Source organism: Dromiciops gliroides, chromosome 5 (genome assembly GCF_019393635.1).
Source record: "Dromiciops gliroides isolate mDroGli1 chromosome 5, mDroGli1.pri, whole genome shotgun sequence".
Lineage (NCBI taxonomy): Eukaryota > Metazoa > Chordata > Mammalia > Microbiotheria > Microbiotheriidae > Dromiciops > Dromiciops gliroides.
Window position 1 is genome coordinate 64,908,967 of NC_057865.1, and position 21,809 is coordinate 64,930,775.

At 38.2% G+C, this 21,809-nt stretch overlaps 1 protein-coding gene across 9 annotated transcripts in view; it reads right to left on the minus strand.

Moving 5' to 3' along the window:
• ABI1 (abl interactor 1) overlaps positions 1-21,809 on the minus strand; it is a 111,343-nt gene that overhangs the window by 22,075 nt on the left and 67,459 nt on the right. For 5 of the 9 annotated variants that reach the window (XM_043965700.1, XM_043965703.1, XM_043965706.1 and 2 more), the window contains exons 3-5: positions 12,049-12,225; positions 3,280-3,294; positions 2,463-2,563 (exon numbers count right to left, since the gene is read on the minus strand). In XM_043965700.1, the coding sequence (XP_043821635.1) occupies positions 2,463-2,563; positions 3,280-3,294; positions 12,049-12,225 (293 nt within the window). The remainder of the gene's footprint in view (positions 1-2,462; positions 2,564-3,279; positions 3,295-12,048; positions 12,226-21,809) is intronic. The other 4 variants (XM_043965701.1, XM_043965707.1, XM_043965704.1 and 1 more) reach the window with 1 other exon arrangement.

Below are 21,809 nucleotides of genomic sequence, written 5' to 3' on the forward strand. Positions count from 1 at the left end.
ATGCTTTTTTCCTTAGGCCCCACCTAACATTTGGTACCTTTCCTATGTACTTATCTTGTTCTACTTTGTATCATGGAGCATTTTTTTTTAATATCTCCCTTTCAGATCATAAGCTCCATGAATACAGGCACTTTATCTTATTAATCATTCATTACCTCCTCCCTCCAGGGGAAAGAGTGCTCTATAGAGAGTAGGTGTACAAATGATGTTTAATTAAAATGAAACATGAGGGGCAGCTAGGTGGCACAGTGGATAAAGCACAGGTTCTGGATTCAGGAGGACCTGAGTTCAAATCCAGCCTGAGACACTTGACACTTACTAGCTGTGTGACCCTGGGCAAGTCACTTAACTCTCACTGCCCCACCCAAAAATGAATGAATGAATAAGTGAATATATGAATAAATAAGTAAATGAATGAATGAATGAATAAACAAAATGAAACAAGGGAGGTAGATAAATTATCTGCAGTGAGGAAAAAATCTTTTTAAAAAAACATTGATTGGGGCAACTAGGTGGCACAGTAGATAAAGCACTGGCCCTGGATTTAGGAGGACCTGAGTTCAAATGGGGCCTCAGACACTTGACACTAGCTGTGTGACCCTGAGTGAGCAAGTTCACTTAACCCCCACTGCCCTGCAAAAAAAAAAAAAAACTGATCTTGAAAAAAGGCTAAATAGAGAGAAGTCAACTGAGATTTAGTTCTAATTAACTTGGGTATCAAAGAAATTAAACACACCAGCATGATGTTTATAATCAAAAAAGTTGAAAAGCAGAAGAAAAATTAAGTACCATGTATCCTGAAGCTCTATAAGCATTCCAAGATAAAGTCTTAACTGAAATGTTTGAACTTAATTTTAAAAACTAAGCACCATGCATACCCTTTGACCCAGCAATCCCACTTTTAGGTCTTTTGCCCAAAGAAATCATGGAAGGGGGAAAGGGACCCACGTGTACAAAAATATTTATAGCTGCTCTTTACGTGGTAGCAAGGAATTGGAAGTTGAGGGGGTGCCCATCAATTGGGGAATGGCTGGACAAGTTGTGGTATATGAATACAATGGAATACTATTGTGCTGTAAGAAATGATGAGCAGGAAGAGTTCAGAGAAACCTGGAGGGTCTTACGTGAGCTGATGATGAGTGAGATGAGCAGAACCAGAAGAACATTGTACACAGTATCATCAACATTGAGTGTTGACCTACTGTGATGGACTATATTCTTCTCACCAATGCAATGGTACAGAAGAGTTCCAGGGAACTCATGATAGAAGAGGATCTCCAAATCCAAGAAAAAAAAAAGAAAGAAAGAACTGTGGAGTATAGATGCTGATTGAACCATATTATTTCTTTTGTTTTGGGTGCTGTTGTTTTTTTTTTCTATTTTGAGGTTTTGCATCACTGCTCTGATTCTTTCTCTTGTAACAGGATTAATGCAGAAATAGGATTAATGTTATTATGTGTATATATATGTGTGTGTATATATATATCTATATGTATATGTATAGATATATATAGATATAACCTATATCAGATTACCTGCTGTCTAGGGGAGGGGGGAGGGAGGGGAGGGAGGGAGGGAGAAAAATCTGAAATTGTAAAGCATGTATAAACAAAAGTTGAGAACTATCTTTACATGTAACGGAAAAAATAAAATATCTCAAAAAAAAAAAAAAAAAACTAAGCACCATGGGGCAGCTAGGTAGCACAGTGGATAAAGCAGCAGCCCTAGATTCAGGAGGACCTGAGTTCGAATCTGGCCTCAGAAACTTGACACTTACTAGCTGTGTGATCCTGGGCAAGTCACTTAACCCCAAGTGCCTCACCAAAAAGAAATAAATAAATAAAGATAAAGGCAAATCTATAAAGAATCAACACCTGCCCAAAAGATTTAGCATAGAAATATCACATACACTTATGAAAGAATAACACTTTGTTTATAACAAACCAAAGTAAGATTGAAATACAGAAAATCTCTTCATCTACAGATACCCATAACTCTCGTGCACAGAGGGATATTATTCTAACACCGTGCCATCTAGGGTCCCATCAAAGAGACCTTAATGAAGTACCAAAGATATAGAACAATTTTAAGGAGGAGGAGGAGGCGGATGGCATTTACGTAGTATGTATGTAATATGTGCCAGGCACTGTGCTATGAGCTTTACAAATATACCTCATTTGATCTTCACATTAATCCTGATTAATCAGAAGTAAAATGACTCGCCCAAGTCACAAGTGTCTGAGGTGGGAAATGATCTCAGGTCTTCCTTATTCCAGGCCCAGAGCTCTGTCCAGTGCATTAAAGCTGCCTTTAGATGATAAGATGTGGATTCCATGGATATCAAGGGTCAAGTACAGGATTCTAGTCAATTTACTTAATGCAGGGCTTACCCTCCACTAATACCCGTTCACTTGGCATTCTAAATTCATTTCGGAAGTAATAACAAGTAGCTGGATTCTTACCCCAATGTTCCCCGGCCTGACATGGGAGGGCTTGGCGGTTTCTGTGTAGGTGGATTTGTTCTCGACAGTGTGCCAGTTCTTGCAGGCTGGTTATTTCCATGCTAAAATATTGAAGGAAAGGCTTTTATTTTCATATCAAACTGTTCTCTTTGTGTTTTGACACTCAAGTATTATTTTTTAATATAAGGACGTGAAGTGAGGCTTCCCAGACAATTTTGAAAAGCATATTTCAGTAAGTGTGCTTAAAAGCAAGGGAAAAATTACACCAAAAATGAAAATTTGGGCTTTTGTTTCCATTATTATTTTTAATTCCATTTATACATGTTTAAAGTTCAATACTGATTAACAGTTGAAGCACCCCTTAAAAGTCACTAATTATCTTTCATAGCAGTAGTTTTCATCGAAGTACTAGGTCTTCAAAAACTTAGAAATATAAGATGATCTCATATTTCCATTTTCACTTACATATTTTATTATTTATTTCCTTGGATAAAAATAAGAAATGTTACACACAATGTCGGGGAAGCCTCCTAAAAATGTAAGTCAATAAGAGCAAGGCATCCATCTATCAAATATGAGCAAAGCATTAAATGTTAGAGAAATGGAGGTATCTATATCAAGGCAAATGTTAATATATCCTTGATATATTAACACATCCAGGCTAAATGTTGCTGATTTGAATTTAAATTGAGCATATTTATTCTACATAACCTATGAAAAAGCAAAGAGATGTACAAGAGCATTTTCAATTTTAGTGGCTTTGCAGCCTTTATCAATAGAGGGGACACTGTATCAAATGAGAAATAACTGCTCTTACCTTGGCTTTTAGCCACTTTACGTTGGCAACAAAAGGGGGGAAAAAGGTAAAAATTAATTGCAGATAGATCACATCTGACAGGACAGGTTCAAAGTTACAGTTAATTTTTATTCTGTAATCACATTCCAAATACCCTATAACTAAGTTATAAAGCACCCATAAGGAGAAGGAAATTATAGTGGGCACTTGACAATTTTTTAAAAGAATATGTGCATATCCAAAGGAAGCCAAAACAACCACCTAACTAACTCAGATCACTCAAACACAATTCAGTAAACAAATCTTTAAAATCTGGTGACAGAAATGACTAATTAGGTGAGCAGTTCAAGAATCTCATGGAGACAAAACCTTAGCCTAAACAGCTCTTTATCTTATAAACCTCACCCTACTGAGTTACAGATCAAAATGTTTATGACATAAATTTGTTGTTCATCATAACTTGCAACTAAATACCAACTATGTCAATACACCATATTCTTGACAGTGCTTAGACATTTAGTTACTATTGGAAGGCCAGGTTTAAGTGTCCACAACTCCAAATTTAGTGCCATTTGCAGAATGATACTGCTTCCACAAATGAGATGTCAACTGGATAACTAATGCCTAAACACTCATAGATATGATACGGCACCCAAAAGATTCCCTCCTTTCTGGGTTTCAAATCTGTTCTAGTCAAATTAGCAGGGAATTACAATTAATATTTATTAGCTACTACTCTTCACCACTACTCTTTAGTGAAAGTTCAAGATTAAAGAATAGGTACTGGGTTATTTACAATATGGGAAGCCCTGAAAAACTCCATTTAAACTATTTTAGAATTAGAAATCTTAACTTTTTCCATGCAATTTTATTTTTTAGAAGCTGAGAATTATTTCTATAAACATGTCTGACTAAATAGAGAACTGTCATACTCCGAATGATTATAAAAGCAAGAATAATTTGGATACATTCCATAAACAGGGATGTTACATCTTATATATATTCTTTTTCTGGTAAACACAATGGATTTTTGGATCTAGGAAAAGAGATATCGAATACTACTGAATAGCTGCTGTATTTCTCCTTAAAAGTAGAAATTTTTAGTTTAAATTGGGATGCTTGGAGATAAATAGTCCTAGTGACATTATGATAATTGTGAGGCCCCAAATCTTTTTATTCCCATGGAAGAATTCACGACCTGGAAATTCACTTTACGATGCAGTTGGCAATTTATCTGTAATTTACAGTCTCAAAGAGTTATCACTCTGGGCACTGAGAGATTAATAAAAGACTTGCCCATGGATGCAAGAGAAGCCTCTACTTTCTCTCCTCCCACTCTCTTCCTGACTCTCAGCAATCTGGCTTCTGACCTCAACTGAAAAGTTATCAATGACCTCTTGGTGTCAAACCCAACAGCCTTTCCCCAACCCTGATCCTCCTTGACCCCTTGGCAGCTTTTAACACTGATGGTCGTCCTCTTCTCCTTTACTCCACTCTCCTTTCTCTAGGTTTTTGGGACTCAACTCTAGCCTGGTTCTCCTCCAGTCCTCTATACTACACTTCACTTGGTGACCTTATCAGCTCCCAGAGATTCAATTATCACCTCGATTCATTCGCCTGGCCTGTAAAAGCCCCAAAGAATGACCAAACCAGATTAAAATGTAATTGGCAAATGGATCCCTGCAAGTTCACACTGACTTAGAAAAAATACAATAGCTTTTATATTTATTTATTATTTTATTTATATTATATATATGTAAAAGATATTGTAAATTGTGGGGAGTTTACATCAATATGATCAATTGCGTTTTTTTCTAAGTCAGTGTGAACCTACAGGGATCCATTTCCATTTCCATTTGAATTTGACACATTGCTATAGACATTTTAAAACCACTATGTCCAAAACTGAACTCTTTATCCCCAAACCTTCACCTTTCCAAATCTCCCTGTCATGGTCAAGGATGCCGCTATTTCCCAGTCCCTCGGGCTCACAACTTAGGTATCATCCTCAAGTCCTTACTATTTCTCAACTGCCACAGACAATCTGTTACCAAAAACGATTAATTTCACCTTTTCAACATCTCTTGAATACATTCTCATCTCTCTTCTGATACTGCCACCACCCTGGTACAGGCCTCATCTTCTCATGCATGGACTACTGTTATAACCTGCTGGTGGATCTGCCTGCTACAAGTCTCTCCATCGTCCATTCAGCCACCAAAGTTATTTTCTTAAAGTATAAGTCTGACCATGTCACAGCCTACTCAGTAAATTGCCATGACTTCCTATTACCTCCAGCATCAAAGTCCTGTTCAGTCTTTGAAGCCCTTCATAAACTCATTCTCCAGAGCAGCTAGGTGGCACAGTGGATAGAGCATTGACTCTGGAGTCAGGAGTACCTGAGTTCAAATCCGGCCTCAGACACTTAACACTTACTAGCTGTGTGACCCTGGGCAAGTCACTTAACCCCAACTGCCTCACCAAAACAAACAAACAAACCAACCAAACCTCATTCTACTCAACCATCTTTCCAGTCTTCTTACATTGCATTCCTCCGCCCCTCCCCTCTCACTCTACAATGTAGTCTTCAATCCACTGACCCTGACCTTCCTGCTGTTCTTTTAACAAAGCACTCCAGGTATTTTGATTGGCCATCTCTAATGTCTGGCATGCTCTCCCCCTTTAGCTCCATATCCTGGCTTCCTTCATAGCTATTTGTATGTGTATGTTGTCTCCCCCTTTATCCCCCTTTAGTCTGTGAACTCTGTGGGGGGAGGGGGGGGCCTGCAGAGGCTGTCTCTCTCTCTCTCTCTCTCTCTCTCTCTCTCTCTCTCTCTCTCTCTTTTTTTTTTTTTTGGTGAGGCAATTGGGGTTAAGTGACTTGCCCAGGGTCACACAGCTAGTAAGTGTCAAATGTATGAGGCCAAATTTGAACTCAGGTCCTCCTGAATCCAGGGCCCGTGGTCGCCACCTAGCTGCCCCAGAGGCTGTCTTTTTATCTTTTTACTTTCTTTCTATGCCTAGTGCTTAGCACAGTGCCCGGCATACAAGCAGATCCTTACCAAAGATTTAGTGACACAGTTCCTCCAAGATGGCCCTATGTCCACTAACACAACCTCCTAAAGATCTAGAAAAGTGAGAAACCACCACACTTTCATGTTTGCACATTTTTATAACTGAATTGCAGAGGCAGGACTGGAAACCAGAACCCTCTTTAGATTCAGTCCAGTGCTTTTGCTCGCTTATATGGTTCTTTAATTGGTTCATATATGTATGTCTTCTTTTCTAGACTACAGGCTCCATGAAGATAGATTACATTTAGTAGACACTCCAATCCTACCCCCTACAATGCCAAATACATAGAGAGCCCTTAACAAAAGCTTACTGAATGAATATTGCCTTCAGAAAGCAACAATAATTAAAGCTAAAAGACTACAATGAGGTTGGTCCAAAGAGAAAGACAAGCCAGAAGCTAGAGAAAGAAATTGCTTCACTGTCCATTCTTGGTCCCAAATTTTCATACTCAGCACCCCTTACTCTAGAGGTGAATGCTTTTCCCCCCTCTAAGACACACAAAAGCTGCCTAAAGCTCTGCCTGACTGCTATAGTCGTGATTCTGTTACAAATTATGCCTTGGGGAAATCCTCAATCAGTCATTTCTATTCCACCAGAGCAGGAAGGGGTAGGCGAATAACTGATATTCACCAAGTATTATTTCTATGCTAATGAAGCACACGCATTATGGAACCTATATTTGTTATTTATGTCTCTTATTAATCTTAAGTGCGTATATACATATAATATATATAAAATTGTCAAGAAAATTATGAATAAGGAAGGCTGAATACCATAATTCAAAAGACACTGAACCATGTTTGAATCTAGACAAAATGCTCCCCAAAAACACATGGGCTCCCTTGATTTTTTAATAGGTTTACAATATCTAAGCACTGACAATAATAACCATTTATACAATGAAGGGGGGAAAAGTAAACCCAAGTATCAGATTCAATTCTTTTCCCAAAGTTCATTCCCATTACTATGTCATTAGTTTTTTGTTGTTGTTGTTGGGGTTTTTTGTGTTTTATTTTGGTGAGGCAATTGGGGTTAAGTGACTTGCCCAGGGTCACACAGCTAGTAAGTGTCAAGTGTCTAAAGCCAAATTTGAATTCAGGTCCTCCTGAGTCCCACTTAGCTGTCCCCTAGTTTTTTTAAGAGATGAAAAAAAGATCCTCCATTCTCCAGACAGTAGAAATCAAAAGTATGTAGATAAATAACCCTGCATGAACTTGGAACAACCATATATTTTAATATCAATTTCTTACGCTGGGTTAATTGATAAAAACTATGTTCTTCATATAATACAGCAACGTAGTTAACATACATAGTTTACCTTAGATATGCATATTGGTGGTCCCCCAAAATGTATGTCCCCTCTATCCCTAACCTGGTATTTAAGTATTTTGTATTTATTCTAATTATTTGCTTATTTATAACCTTATCTTCCTGATAGAATAAGGATTGTTGTATTTTTTTTTATCCCCAATACCTAGCAGAGTACTTGGCACACAGAAGGTGCTTAATAAATGTTTGCTGGATGACTGATATTTTTCGTCACAACTGTGATTTCACTGGTGTGGGGAACTCTCAAGAAAGGAAATTCCCTTTACCAAGCAAGGCAGCTCTCCAAAGGTTATGCAACTCAGAGAAACTTGGAGAGTCTTACAGAGTTGTGCTGACACAGTAAACTATCTTGCCTTGGATCACAGAGATTGACAAAATTTACTCCCTGATAAATTCCAACTAGAAATTTCTTACAGAAATGCCCTATTTAAGATAATTGTTGAAGCAAAATAAAGTATCTTAAATGAACATTTTTTTATTTATTTAATTTTCTAAGATAGCCTAGAGCTCACAAGAACTTATAAAAATGACATAATTTAATAGGAGGGTATAAACAATTTTTTTAATTAGCCTCTGGAGTTTACTTGCAGTTAAGAATATAGATTTTTTAAGTGACTGATTTTCAGACAACTATAGGACCCTACAATATCCAATAGCTCATAAATGATCTTTGCTTTAAATTTATTTCATTTGAATATCTTCCATGGGAAAAAAATGTTCTTAAGAGTGCTTTATATTCCCTAAGGAGGAAAGGTCTGGGAATAAGAATGTTAGAAGGGAAAATGTTTTTTCAGAATAGCTGCTAGTTTCCTCAAATTTAAAAAAAAATTATGTATTTGTTTAACCAATAAAGAAGCATCTATTCAGTGCTTATTAAGCATGTACTCAATAGTGAAGTTGCTTGAGGAGCTTATTACCCATCAGGAAAGACAGGTATCTGTCTGTATCTGTGTCTGTGTCTGTGTCTGTCTCTCCCCCCATATAGATAGATAGATAGATAGAGACATATAGATGCACATATGTATATATGCACATGTGTGAAACGAGCACACATATTGTCTGATGTGTTTCTACACATATAGGAATAAAAAGATTCAAGGTAGTGGGGAGGACACTAGCAGCTGAGAAGAATCAGAAAAGACTTCTTACAGAAAGGGGGAGGGGTTGCTAAGCAAAGCAAAAACATAAGAGACAGGAAATTGAGTTCTATGCATAAGAATAGTTAAAATGATCAATTTTGCCTAACCAGAAAGTGCAGTAATCTGTACAAGATAAATGTAAGATATATAAGGCTAGAATGACAAGTTAGGGTCAAGTTGTCAAAGGCTTTACGTTCCCAATAGAAACATTTGTTTTTATATGTGTGTGTGTGTGTGTGTGTGTGCGCGCGCGCGCCTAGGAAAAGAGGTCATGGTTATATAAAAAAGAACTATGTAAACAGTTAATCTTTATTTTACTGGTAAAATGAATATAAAAATAATTTAAGTGTTAGTTACTCCCTAAATTTAAACATAAACATCATTAAATGAAAAAATGCTGTCGGTTTGTTTGTTGTTTTTTAAAGTGGGGCAGGTACAGCTTTAAAAAAGGCGTAAGGACCTGACATCTGTTGATCAGCATATGCTTTCTGGTCAGCACAGTTATCAATAACGAGCTCTCAATACCAAAGACAGCTTAAAATTAACTCTCAATAAAAAAGGAACTGGACAAAATAACAGAAGAGCAGGAACAAAAAAGAAATGAGGTGCTACTTGCATGACAAGGTGAAAAATCAGAAAGTAAATACAAAGGCAAGAACTGCTCTTCTCTGTCCACTGCCCACACTTCTCCACCTCCCGCACAATATCTGCCCACTCTCTCTTAAACAGCCTTCTCTTAACCTGCTGAGATCCCCAGCAGCCTAAATTAGCCCAGCTTAAACACAGTTTCCAGCTCAGTTAGAAATGTCTCTCCATTCACCCTGCCTCCTTTCATTTTGTTTGAGCCTCTCTTATTTACTTATGGATCAGTTTCTATTCCAGCTGTATATTCTATCCCCTACTTAGAGAATAACTTTCCTGAGGGGTAAGACTACAGCATCATGGTACAATGGAAAAGGCTTTGGCTCTAGAGTTGGGTGACCTTGTGTAAGACACCTCTGATGATCCTACTTGCCTGATCTTGGGCAAACTCTTAACCTACCTGGGCCTCAGTGTCCTAAACTGTACAATGAAGGGCTAAGACTAGCCTTGAGGTTCTTTTTTAGCTCTTGATCTATGATCTTATGACTACATCATGTCTAAACTCCCTACAACTAACATAGTGCTTTGAAAATAGTTTGGAAAATGTTTTTTAATTGAACTTAACTTCACTAATCAAGAAATGAAAAAGTTATAAAGTATATTAAGCTGAAATTGAACACAATGCCAACAAACAGTTCATTTATTCCAGAACTACTATGTTATATATCTTAACATAGAAGTTTTCAAATGCAAACCTGACTACAAGGTAGAAGAGCCAAATGCAATATAAAATAGTACCTAGAGAGCAAATACAGTTTGAGTCAATCAATGAAATATACATATCAAACTTATTCAACTAATCATCCCATATTGGAGTTGCAGAAACCACTAATTTCTTTTTTTTTTTTTTTTTGCGGGGCAATGGGGGTTAAGTGACTTGCCCGGGGTCACACAGCTAGTAAGTGTTAAGTGTCTGAGGCCAGATTTTGAACTCAGGTCCTCCTGACTCCAGGGCCAGTGCTCTATCCACTACGCCATCTAGCTGCCCCAGAAACCACTAATTTCTAAATTCAATTTTTAAGAACTGACAGTGAGTAGAAAATTTCTATTAAGACTTCCAGGTTATTAAAAGAAAAAGGACTTTTGGCCAAGGACAATAAGAAACAAATAATTTATTGGAGGTAAAAAGATTGATTCCAGTTTCTATACAACATGAATTTTTTACCTAAATCAAAGCCTGAAATGATATAAATGGAGTGTAGGATTTATTCACTTGAAGACCTGATCACACTACTATTAAATACAAAGATGTCAAACAGACTGTACCCTCAAGGGAAACAATCATTAAAAGTTAGGAATTATAAACTGCTATGCATTCACACCATCATCATTTACACTGACTGGGGAGGGAGAGGTCAGCTGTTCGTGGTTAAAAAGGAATAGGGGCTGGGGCAGCTAGGTGGCGCAGTGGATAGGGCACCGGCCCTGGAGTCAGGAGTACCTGAGTTCAAATCCGGCCTCAGACACTTGACACTTACTAGCTGTGTGACCCTGGGCAAGTCACTTAACCCCAATTGCCTCACTAAAAAAAAAAAAAAAGGAATAGGGGATAGAAGGTACTGCAAAGAAAACTATTGAAAGGGCATTCCAGCTGGGGACTCCCAATTTTATGTGAAAAGTCACTCCTCCTCAATCTTCTAATACACTGAGATGACTAGCATAGTTATAGTGGCGGTCAAGGGTGCTGGTAGTCCTTAACTTGGGTTAAGGGAAAACACTGTGCAAGATGACGGACAGCGAGTTTTGGGAATATCCATTGGAAATCTTGACAAACTACATGTGATAGAGGAAATTCTACCAAAGGCTCCCAGCCTCATGGTTAAGCATCCAGTTCTAGAAAATATGTATACCCATGAAAAAACTAATCCGCCTGACTTAATTACCTGAAAATAAAGCCTTTCCACACACACACACACACACACACACACACACACACACACACACACACACACACAAAGGCCCCATAGGAAAAGACAATAAAATTACATAGAACTATTCTATCCTGAGCAAAGATTGGCTAAAATTATTCTCCTTCAAAATGTCAAAGAATGATGAATTATTCATCAGAAACTTCATCCTTGGAGCACCTAATTTTGTTTTTGGTCCCCCCCACCCCAAAGAAATGTGTATGGATGGCAAGGGAATTCATTCCAATAATCTCTCCCCTAATTTTTTTTTTAAGCTAAAAGGAAATCAATGTATGGTTGACAAACAATTTATATGATATATCTATCATATCACTATGTTTCCTTAGCAATTGCAAAAAGAGATAATAGAGAAGGGGGAGGAATTGACAACATATTAAAAGTTACATGGTCCCCTTTGTCATAAAAATAAGATATATCAATTATTTTAGAATGTGTATTTGATAAGTAATACAAAGCAAAATGAAATATATAAATATTAGAACCGTAATAGCAACTTACCCCAATATAAATATAGCTAGTCAATCAAATTAGTGAATTACTCTAAAAAGTAATCTATATTTCATACTACCCATGAACTTATTGTGAATAATTCTCTTGTAAAACCACCACTGTAATCTGTATTATCTTCAAAATTCCAAACATACTAAGTAACACAGGTAGCCTACAGAAATGCTTACCTTGACACCATGGCCCACATCATCCAGTACTGTATAGTCTATAGGTTTTCGAATGTACCTTACAGGACGTTCCATATTTGCAGGTGCTATTATTTTGTGAGTTCTGGATGTATTCTTATTTGTTGTCAAAATGCCTATCTCTCTCCGAGCCACTTTTTCTTTATGAATGTCCACAGTCTATATTTGAAATTGAACAAAGAAAATACCATTAAAAAGATGCTCATTCAATCAGCCATTTAGTTGAAAAGAAATCAGACAATCGAAGTTTTCTTGGAATAAATACTTTCCCTAAAATATGTAAAAAGAAATCCTTAAAATATAAAGAAATATTTTCTTTCCTCAAACTATTCATGGATGTGCCAACAAGTATGGTTTCTAGCTGTACTTCAGAACGATTTAAAAATGCTAAACATCACATATGGTACCTATTTGACCAAGTTTATATGGCAAAATTCCAATGCAGGAGGTACCTGTAACTCCAAACACAAGTTCACACAAGTATTTCCCAAAGCACAACTGAATGAAGACAATGGGATTAAAAGCACATTCTATTTTTATTTATTTTGTGGGGCAGTGAGGGTTAAGTGACTTGCCCAGGGTCATACAGTTATTAAGTGTCAAGTGTCTGAGGCGGAATTTGAACTCAGGTCTTCCCGAATCCAGGGCTGGTGCTTTATCCACTTCGCCACCTAGCTGCCCCCAGCCCATTCTATTTTGAAAAATGTAAATCACAGCAATAATTTCTCACAAGTATGTTTCCTTTATAAGAGGCTCTCAAAATCTAAAACAGTGAAATGATCAATGGCAAAAAAAAAAAAAAAAATTCAGTAATTCTCACTATGTAAGTAAAAATCTTGAAAGGTTTGTTATTTGCATTAAGTACTTAACCTGTACGGGTCTCAGTATCATAATCTATGAAATGAAGGATGGAGCTAAATAATCTGTAAATTCTCACTTCTAAAATTTTGTGACTCTAAAGTATTTATTTAGCATCATTCATGTCCTCGGCACTATGTAACTAATAAACTATTTCCATGCCTTCCCATATGATCACTGTCATCTCTGACGTAGCAGGTTAAATAGGGAGCCACTAAAGATTTTTAAGAGGTATGCCAGGAGAGGCATGCCATGAAAATGGTGTTTAATGATGTCTAATTACTATGACTAAGCTTAGACCCAGAGTAAAGAAAATGCTGCTCCCTCCATTAATTGCTGAGACAGGAGATGAATGGGTGTATGATATAGCATATGCTATGAGAAACAGTTCATGTCGATCAGCAAGCACTTATTAAGTGCCCATTCCATGCAGGCACTGTGCTAAGCACAAGGGGTACAAAGAAAGAGAAAAACCAGTCTGGGCTCACAAGGATCTCAGTCTAATGAGGGAGACAACATGCAAAGAGCTATGTACAGACAAGGTAAAGACAATAAAGTGGAAATAATCAACAGAGGGAAGACCCTTTCATTAAAGGGGATCAGGAAAGGATTTCTGTAAAAAGAGTTGTAACTTGAAGGAGGCTAGAAAAGCCAGGATACAGAGATAAGGAGAGAATTCCAGGCATTGGGAGAAGCCAATTACAATGCATGGAGCTAGTAGATGAAGCGCCTTGTTCAAGGAATAGGAAGGCCAGGTCAACGACTTGAAGAAAACATTGTAGGGTAAGAGAGGGAGGAAAAATTAAATGTAAGAAAACTAAAAAGATAGGAAGGGGTCTAGTTATGAAGGGCTTTGAATGCCAAAAGAGGATTTTATACTTGACCCTGCAATATTGGTGTTGTGTATGCATTCTCTTGGTTCTGCTCATTTCACTCTTCGTTATTTCTGCATATCTTTCCATGTTTTTCTAAAATCAACCAACTCATCACTTCTTATAGCACAGTAGTATTCTACCCTAATCATATACAACAACTTGTTTAGCCAGTCCCCAGCTGATGGGCATCCCCTCAATTTCCAGTTCTTTGCTACCACAAAAATTGCTGCTACGAATATTTTAGAACATATAATGGTTCTTTTCTGTTTTCCCTTATCACCCTGGGAAACAGAACTAACAGTGATATTGCTGGGTCAAAGAGTATATATGCACTGTTTTGTAACTTTCAGCACAATTCAAGACTGCTCTCCAAAATGGATGGATCAGTTCACAGTTCCACCAATAGTGCATTAGTATCCCAATTTTTCAACATCCCCTCTAACATCTGTAATTTTCCCCTTCTGTCATTTTAGCCAATCTGTTAGGTGTAAATAAATAAAAAGTTCTAAAATTGCTCTTACTCCAATATCCATACCATTGTTTAAAATGGAAAAGGAAAAATATAAACACTCATAAGGAAAAAAAATTAAGTTGGCTTTCTCTCTGGACTTTCATATCCAAAGAATTATGTCCACCCTTCAACTATACAAAATCAGATCTTTATATACACTAAAATAAAAAAGCATGAAAATCAACACAGATGAAAAAAATCCCCATTCTTTAAAACTGTCCTGACCTAATTATTCTTACTTTCTCTAATTATAGTTTTATTAAAGACTTTTGAATATTCATTCTTCTACTTTTTAGTTCCAGTGCAACCCAAAGGCTTTGGCATCCTGTCAGCTACAATCATGGGTAAAGATCACATCACCAAATGTGCTTGTATATGAATGTTTTTCAGATTTCTGGTATGTATAAATGTTGATTAAGATTATCAGGGCACAGCTAGGTGGTGCAATAGATAAAGCACCAGCCCTGGATTCAGGAGGACCTGAGTTCAAATTGACCTCAGACACTTGACGCTTGCTAGCTGTGTGACCCTGGGCAAGTCACTTAACCCTCATTGCCCTGCCCCCCCCCCAAAAGATTCCCAAGCAGTCCCAAATCTAACTGTTACCTTGAATCTTGAAAACTTAACTGTTACCTTGAAAAGAATGTTTTCAAACTTTTAAAAATGATTAATAATTCCCTGGGAGGAAGAGAGGGGGAGAATTTAGGTAATATATAAACTAATGATATCAATAAAAATTTATTTTAAGAAAGTTTTTTTTCCATGACAATATAATTATATGAATTAGGTCAAAAGCTTGATAAGGAAGACTAATTTGATTTTCTAACGGTTCAAAACCATTTTTATTTCAATCCTGTCATTTTAAAAAACAAAGGCTTTTTGTAAAAAAAAAAAATTTGGTTTTTAAGGAAAAAAATCAATTCTACTAATGGCACCTTAGTTCTTATTTTTATGCTACACTGTCAAGTATCATCAGGAAATAATGCATGAAGCTACAGAATACAGGAAAGTAATTCACCAAAAACAAAAACAAAGGCGGAAAAAACACACAAACTGGGCACCTTAATTTATAACTTAGGGAATATTCCAATTTGGAACAACAGTGAGGTAAGCAAACTCAATTACCATGACTATACAGAAGCTCAAGGCCCAAGTCATTTGCTCTTACTTCATGAAGCTCAATGCTGCCATTTTACACAACCCTCTGGAATTAGGGTTCTTGATTACTCCAAGAGTTTCTGCTGAAATTATTACATTGCTATTGCAAAGTTCACACCATAAGAAGTGTTGAATATTTTAGTAAACCAGATGCTTAAGAAGAATTGGTACCACTTCATTTTCTATGCTTTAAAAGTGGCCCTTACTGCTCGGTATTGTGAACTGAAGGCAAGAGGAAACAAACTGGCAGAAGGCTTGATGGAACAAGAATTGACACGAAAGACCGAAATCTACTTGAAGAGCCTCGAACAACTTGGTGCTGACTCAGCTACAAACAAGTCAAACCATGATATAGACATTTATATTAAGGCTATGAAAAGTACTGTGCTAGGTGCTGATGATACAAGGGTAAAACAGAAAACAGTTCTTGTCCTTGTCCTCAAGCAGTGTGCAGCAGGATTAAAATGTCTAAGTTGAAATATGATTTTGGAGAAGGAAGAGGGTACTAACAATGGGGATGGGAGATCAGGGGAACCTTCCCATAGAAGGCAAATGAGCAGTTCTTTGAACGAAGCTAGGGAATTCTAAGAAGGAAAAATAAAGAGGAAGAGCAGCATCCCAGGCATGGCAAGATGGCCAGTGAGAAGTCCAGACTCAGGAGATGGAGTGTTAGCGTGCAAGGAACAGTAAGAAGGCCAGTTTCACTGTACTGTAATGTGTATATAAGGGAGAACTGTGAGATACAAAAAGGTAGGAAAAGGCCAGGTTCTAAGGGTATTTTCCAATTAATTATTGGGGGGGGGGGGGTGAAGTGACTTGCCTAGTGTCACACACCTAGTTAAGTATCTGAGGCCAGATTGGAACTTAGGGCCTCCTGGCTTCAGATGCTCAATTAATTCACTGTACCACCTCAATACCCCCTGTAAAGGGTTTTAAAAGCCAAATAGAGGATTTTACATTTCATCCTATAAGTAAGAGGGAACCACTGAAGTTTCCTTGGACAGGTAACGTAGGAGCAGGAGAGTAACATGGTCTGACTAATGCCTTAGGAAGATCACTTTGACAGCTGGGTGGAAAACAAACTGAAGTGGAGAAAAAGAGACAAGACTGGACATACAGATCTGGGAATCATGTACATGGAAATTATACCCGTGAGTGCTGATGAGATCACTAAGGCAGATAATAAGGGCAACAAAAAGAAAGTCCAGAACAGAACCTTGGAGAACATATAAATAAACAAGGCAGAATCATGAAAAGAGTAAGGGGCCTTGAGATGGAACCTTAGATCAATCAAGCTGTATAACCTTGAATTTTTCCTCTGTCTTGGTGTCCACATCGTCAGATGGATAATGCTACTTCCCTAGTGATTTAATGAACTGATCATTTATAAAATATGAAATGGGAGCAGGCACACTCAGTTCTTTGGGTACTCATTGGGAAAGATCACAATTGGCATTAGGAAACAGGACAGCCATCATACTTTAACTAAACACAGACGGTATGGGGGCAAAAAGCTCATAAAAGCAGACCAGCAGCAAAAAAGGTACAAAGGCAGATGGCAGTGTGGGTACAGGGAATGGGATGGTGAAGGAAGGCAGGGAGTGTAGGGAAGAGGCACAGATAATCACTCACATAATCATGGATGAGAGTTGGGAGCACTAGACAGCATGAAAGAGATGGAAGAGGGGTGGAGGGGAGGGTGATAGTAGAAGTTTGAGGTCTCTTTTTTTTTTTTTGCGGGGCAATGGGGGTTAAGTGACTTGCCCAGGGTCACACAGCTAGTAAGTGTCAAGTGTCTGAGGCCGGATTTGAACTCAGGTACTCCTGACTCCAGGGCCGGTGCTTTATCCACTGTGCCACCTAGCTGCCCCCTTGAGGTCTCATTTTAATAGGATTTTGGGGGGAAACAGATCAAATTCTCTCTGTAGCAATTTAGAGTTAATTCATTAACACATCCAAATCATTCAAAAGTTATCAGCACATTTTTGGATGTTCTGCAGGTCTGGAGCTGTGGAGGACTGGATTTTGTTGCACGGAACTGAAAGGCCCTAACAGCAGCCCCTGGATGGCTTCTGCTGATTCATCCCATAGTACAAGGATATGAATTTTGGTTAATAGGATACAATTTGTAAATTATGCTCCTTGGATCTTTGGGATGGGTATATACACAACTTCCCTTTGCACAGGTTCCCTTTGCAATCTTATTTTCTCTTTACAATGGCTTATAAACTTACTACACTGACTGGGTGATCAGGGGGCCAGAACAAGATACAATTTCAACACACTTCATATATTTAAATCATTCTATAACTGCAAAGTACCACCTAAATGTGTCATCATTACTTCTAGTATAAGCAAGACATAATCAATGTTCTGTTAAAAGTTTAAGCTGGGACTTCAATGGAGGCTTTGAACAATCAAGCCAGTAATCTTGCTAGTAGGTCCTTTATGGGCAATAATAAAAGGACGAGAGGGGATAGGACAGAGTAGCCAGAATCTCATTACATGCAGTGGAGAGACAAGGAGAAAGCCAGAATCTGGCTTGTTCAAGGGCTGCCTGCAAGACCGTGGCACACTTCTACAGCAAGTAGTATCACACCTGTCGTCACTCCCAGGCAGGCTGACAATCTTGATCAGGGGCATCTGACTGGCTCCACTAGAGATGGAAGTTTCTAACAGAAGATTCCTAGCTGACTGTAAACAAAAGCAGCAGCATTTGCTGGATTAGAGACAACCTGTCCTAAGAGTATATCCAGAAAAAAAGTGTCGTGTCCGGTCCCTCCCCCACCTCAGCTGAAGACTAACAAAACAGCGGTTTGGCTTTGCAGTTTTATATGTAAGGTGTTATAACAACACGAGGACACGAGTCCTCTCTAGAATAGTGTGAAATTTAAAGAATGAGAGCATGATCTTGGTTTCCATTCACGATTCTGACATGGGTTCACTTCAAACTGCCAGACATTCTCAGCTGCCTATATTCCGAATTAGAAACCAGAGATAAGAATACTGACTTTTAATTAGAGCATATATGCTGGGCATTTATTTACAGGCAAAGTACTCCCTTACTGCAGGCTGAATAAAGGACAATATGGTCTCAGACACTTATAGTTGTGTGACCCTAGGCAAGTCACTTCACCCTGTTTGCCTCAGTTTCCTCATCTGTAAAATGAATTGGAAAAGAAAATGGCAAACCACTGGAGTATCTTTGCCAAGAAAACCCTAAATGAGGTAACAGACATGACTGAAACAACTGAACAACAAGAAGAGTATCATAAAAGAGTTTGAAGGGCCTGGAACACTAAAACATATTGAATGTAATCCAGAGACTGTTTTAGGACTAAAAACTTTTAAGTTTAATTTCTTCAATAACAAAGAATAGAATCATCAGGAAATTAGAAAGCTACTGAGGTAAGCCAAATAGCAAGGTCATTAAATTGCCAGAATCACCAAAATGTACAAAATTCTGAAGGTTAATTGGGGGCAGGAAGTAGGCCCCAAATTAAAATAGGTATGCAATATATAAGTCTATTTCAGATATAGATTTGGAGATCCAAATCATATCTATTTTCTTTTTTACCCAAAATCTTTTTCAAGATTTCAACAGCTATACACCAGAAAGCCCCATCAAAAAGAGAGAAACAGAGACAGACAGAGACAGAGACAGAGAGACACAGACAGAGACAGAGACAGAAACACAGAGAGAAACAGAGACAGAGACAGAGAGAGACACACACACAGAGACAGAGACAGAAACAGAGAGACACACACACAGAGACAGAGACACAGAGAGAAACAGAGACAGACAGAGACAGAGACAGAAACACAGAGAGAAACAGAGACAGAGAGAGACACAGAGACAGAGACAGAAACACAGAGAGAGACAGAGACAGAGACACAGAGAAACACACACAGAGACAGAGACAGAAACACAGAGAGAAACAGACACAGAGACAGAGACACACACAGACAGAGACAGACAGACACACACAGAGACAGAGACAGAAATACAGAGAGAAACAGAGACAGAGAGAGACACACAGAGACAGAGACAGAAACACAGAGAGAAACAGAGACAGAGAGAGACACACAGAGACACAGAGACAGAAACACAGAGAGAAACAGAGACAGAGAGAGAGACACACAGAGACAGAGACACAGAGAGAAACAGAGCAAAAAGATTTAGAGAGATTATATACAACAAAAAGAGAATGTGACAATACCATTTTCAATCTGGCACCTTTCCAAAAAAGGTTACTTGACTAATAGGAACAAGCAGCAAGCAACAATATTTTGCTCTCATTTCTAAATTTCCCTGGTGACATTTCAAATTGTTTTATGACCTCTTCCCCTTCCTTAAGAATCCTCACAGAGTGTCTTATTCACCCCCTCATCGACTGTTCAGCTAATAAATGGGGAAAACTGGGGAAGGGTAGTAGGAAAGGAGAGAGTATGTAAATAAAGTCTCCATTTCAAACTCCCAGTGCAGATTCTCAGCTGACTAAATGGAGGGGAGGGGAGGAGAGAGAGGCAGGGGCAGACTCCCCTCTTGGCTCTGATAAGCGATCTTCTCTAATCTGGCCCAGTTAACTGTGATTCCAAGGAGGAAAGAGTTTAAACAAATTAAGCCGTCAAACTAAGCATCAGAAAGAGCTTCCTCTCACATTCTTCAATGGGGAAGGCAAAGCCACCTCCATGGCACTTTTGTTACAATTCTGAAGTAAAAGGACACGACTAAAGGTCCCCACAAAGGTTGGTTTAAAGAAGCTAGAAAGTTCTTGGGCAAAAGAGGAATTGCTGCTGGCTGCCCCACACCTCGACCAATCCTGTTCTAATTAATATCTTCATCTTTTGTTTACATAGCAATGTACAAGTTCATGTACTCTTGGCATGATCTTTTCCCATCACAGCATCTGATGAATCTGGCTTTATTAGCCAGCTACTTAGTAAAATTCTATGGTCTAAAATGATGTTTTCGTATTTTAAGAAATCTAAAGTTACTATTTAAAATTAACATCCCCATGGCCTTTCCAATCTTCTTCTATCTTATCCCCCAATACATATTCTTCAATCTAGTGACACTGGCTTCCTGGTCAGTCCAGGAACAATCTTGGCTCTAGGCAGTTTTCTCTGGCTGCCCTCCAGGCCTAGAGTACTCTCCCTCCTTCACTCCAACTACTGACCCCTCCCCTGGCTTCGTTTAAGTGCCAACTAAAATCCCACCATCAATAGAAAGCCTTCCCCAAACCCTCTTAATACTAATGCTTTCCTTATATACTGATTCAACCATTTGGTAGAACAATTTGGAACCATGCCCCAAGGGCCATAAAACCATAAATACCCCTTGATCCAGCAAAACCGCTACTAGGTCTATATCCCAAAGAGATTTAATTAAAGGGGGGGAGGGGGATTGAGGGGATGCCCAGCAATTGGGAAATGGCTGAACAAGCTGTTGTATATGATTGTGATGGGATACTGTATAAGAAATATACTAAATATAAGAAATACTGTATAAGAAATATACTAAATAAATATATGGGATACTATATAAGAAATGATCAACAAAAGCCTCTCAGAAAAACCTGGAAAGACTTACACAAACTGATGTAAAGTGAAATGTGCAGAACCAGGGGAACATTGTATATAGCAATACAATGATCCAAGACAATTCTGAAGGACTTATGAAAAAAGAAAGAACTGACAGAAATCTGAATCCAAATCAAAGCATACTTTATCTTTATTTTTCATGGCTGCAGGAGTATAACCTTTATCAAATTGCTTGTCTTCTCAATGAGGTGGGAAGGGGAGAAAGGGAAAGAATCTGGAACTCAAAATTTTTAAATTAATGTTAAAAATTGTTTTTACATGAGATTGGGAGGGGAATATTCATTTTAAAAAATTAAATACTAGTGCCTCCCCTCGGTTCATTATTTCCTATGTGAGAATTGGAATGACACCCCCTGCTGGGAAAGATATTGCAGGGAAGCTCTGCCATGAGAAGAAAGCATGTGATTTAGAAACCATGTGACTTTAGCATCCAGAAGTTGCCCAGCATCCAGAAGTTACATCTATAGAGGCACCTGTGGGACCTGTCAATCAGAGCTACCAGCCAATTAGCTTGGAGCTGTATGTATGGACGGCTCTGTTTCCAGTTTTTCAGATGGCTTCTGGGAGAAGTATAGGAGAAAGCATGGGACTTTTTGGGGGGTTGGGGACTCTGGCTTGGTGGCAGGGGGGGCAGATTAGAGAGAGCTGGCAGATCTAATTCTTTATCCACGTGTTTCTCTTATTAACCCCTAATATACTTTAATAAATACTTAATGCTCAAAGATTGGTGCCATACA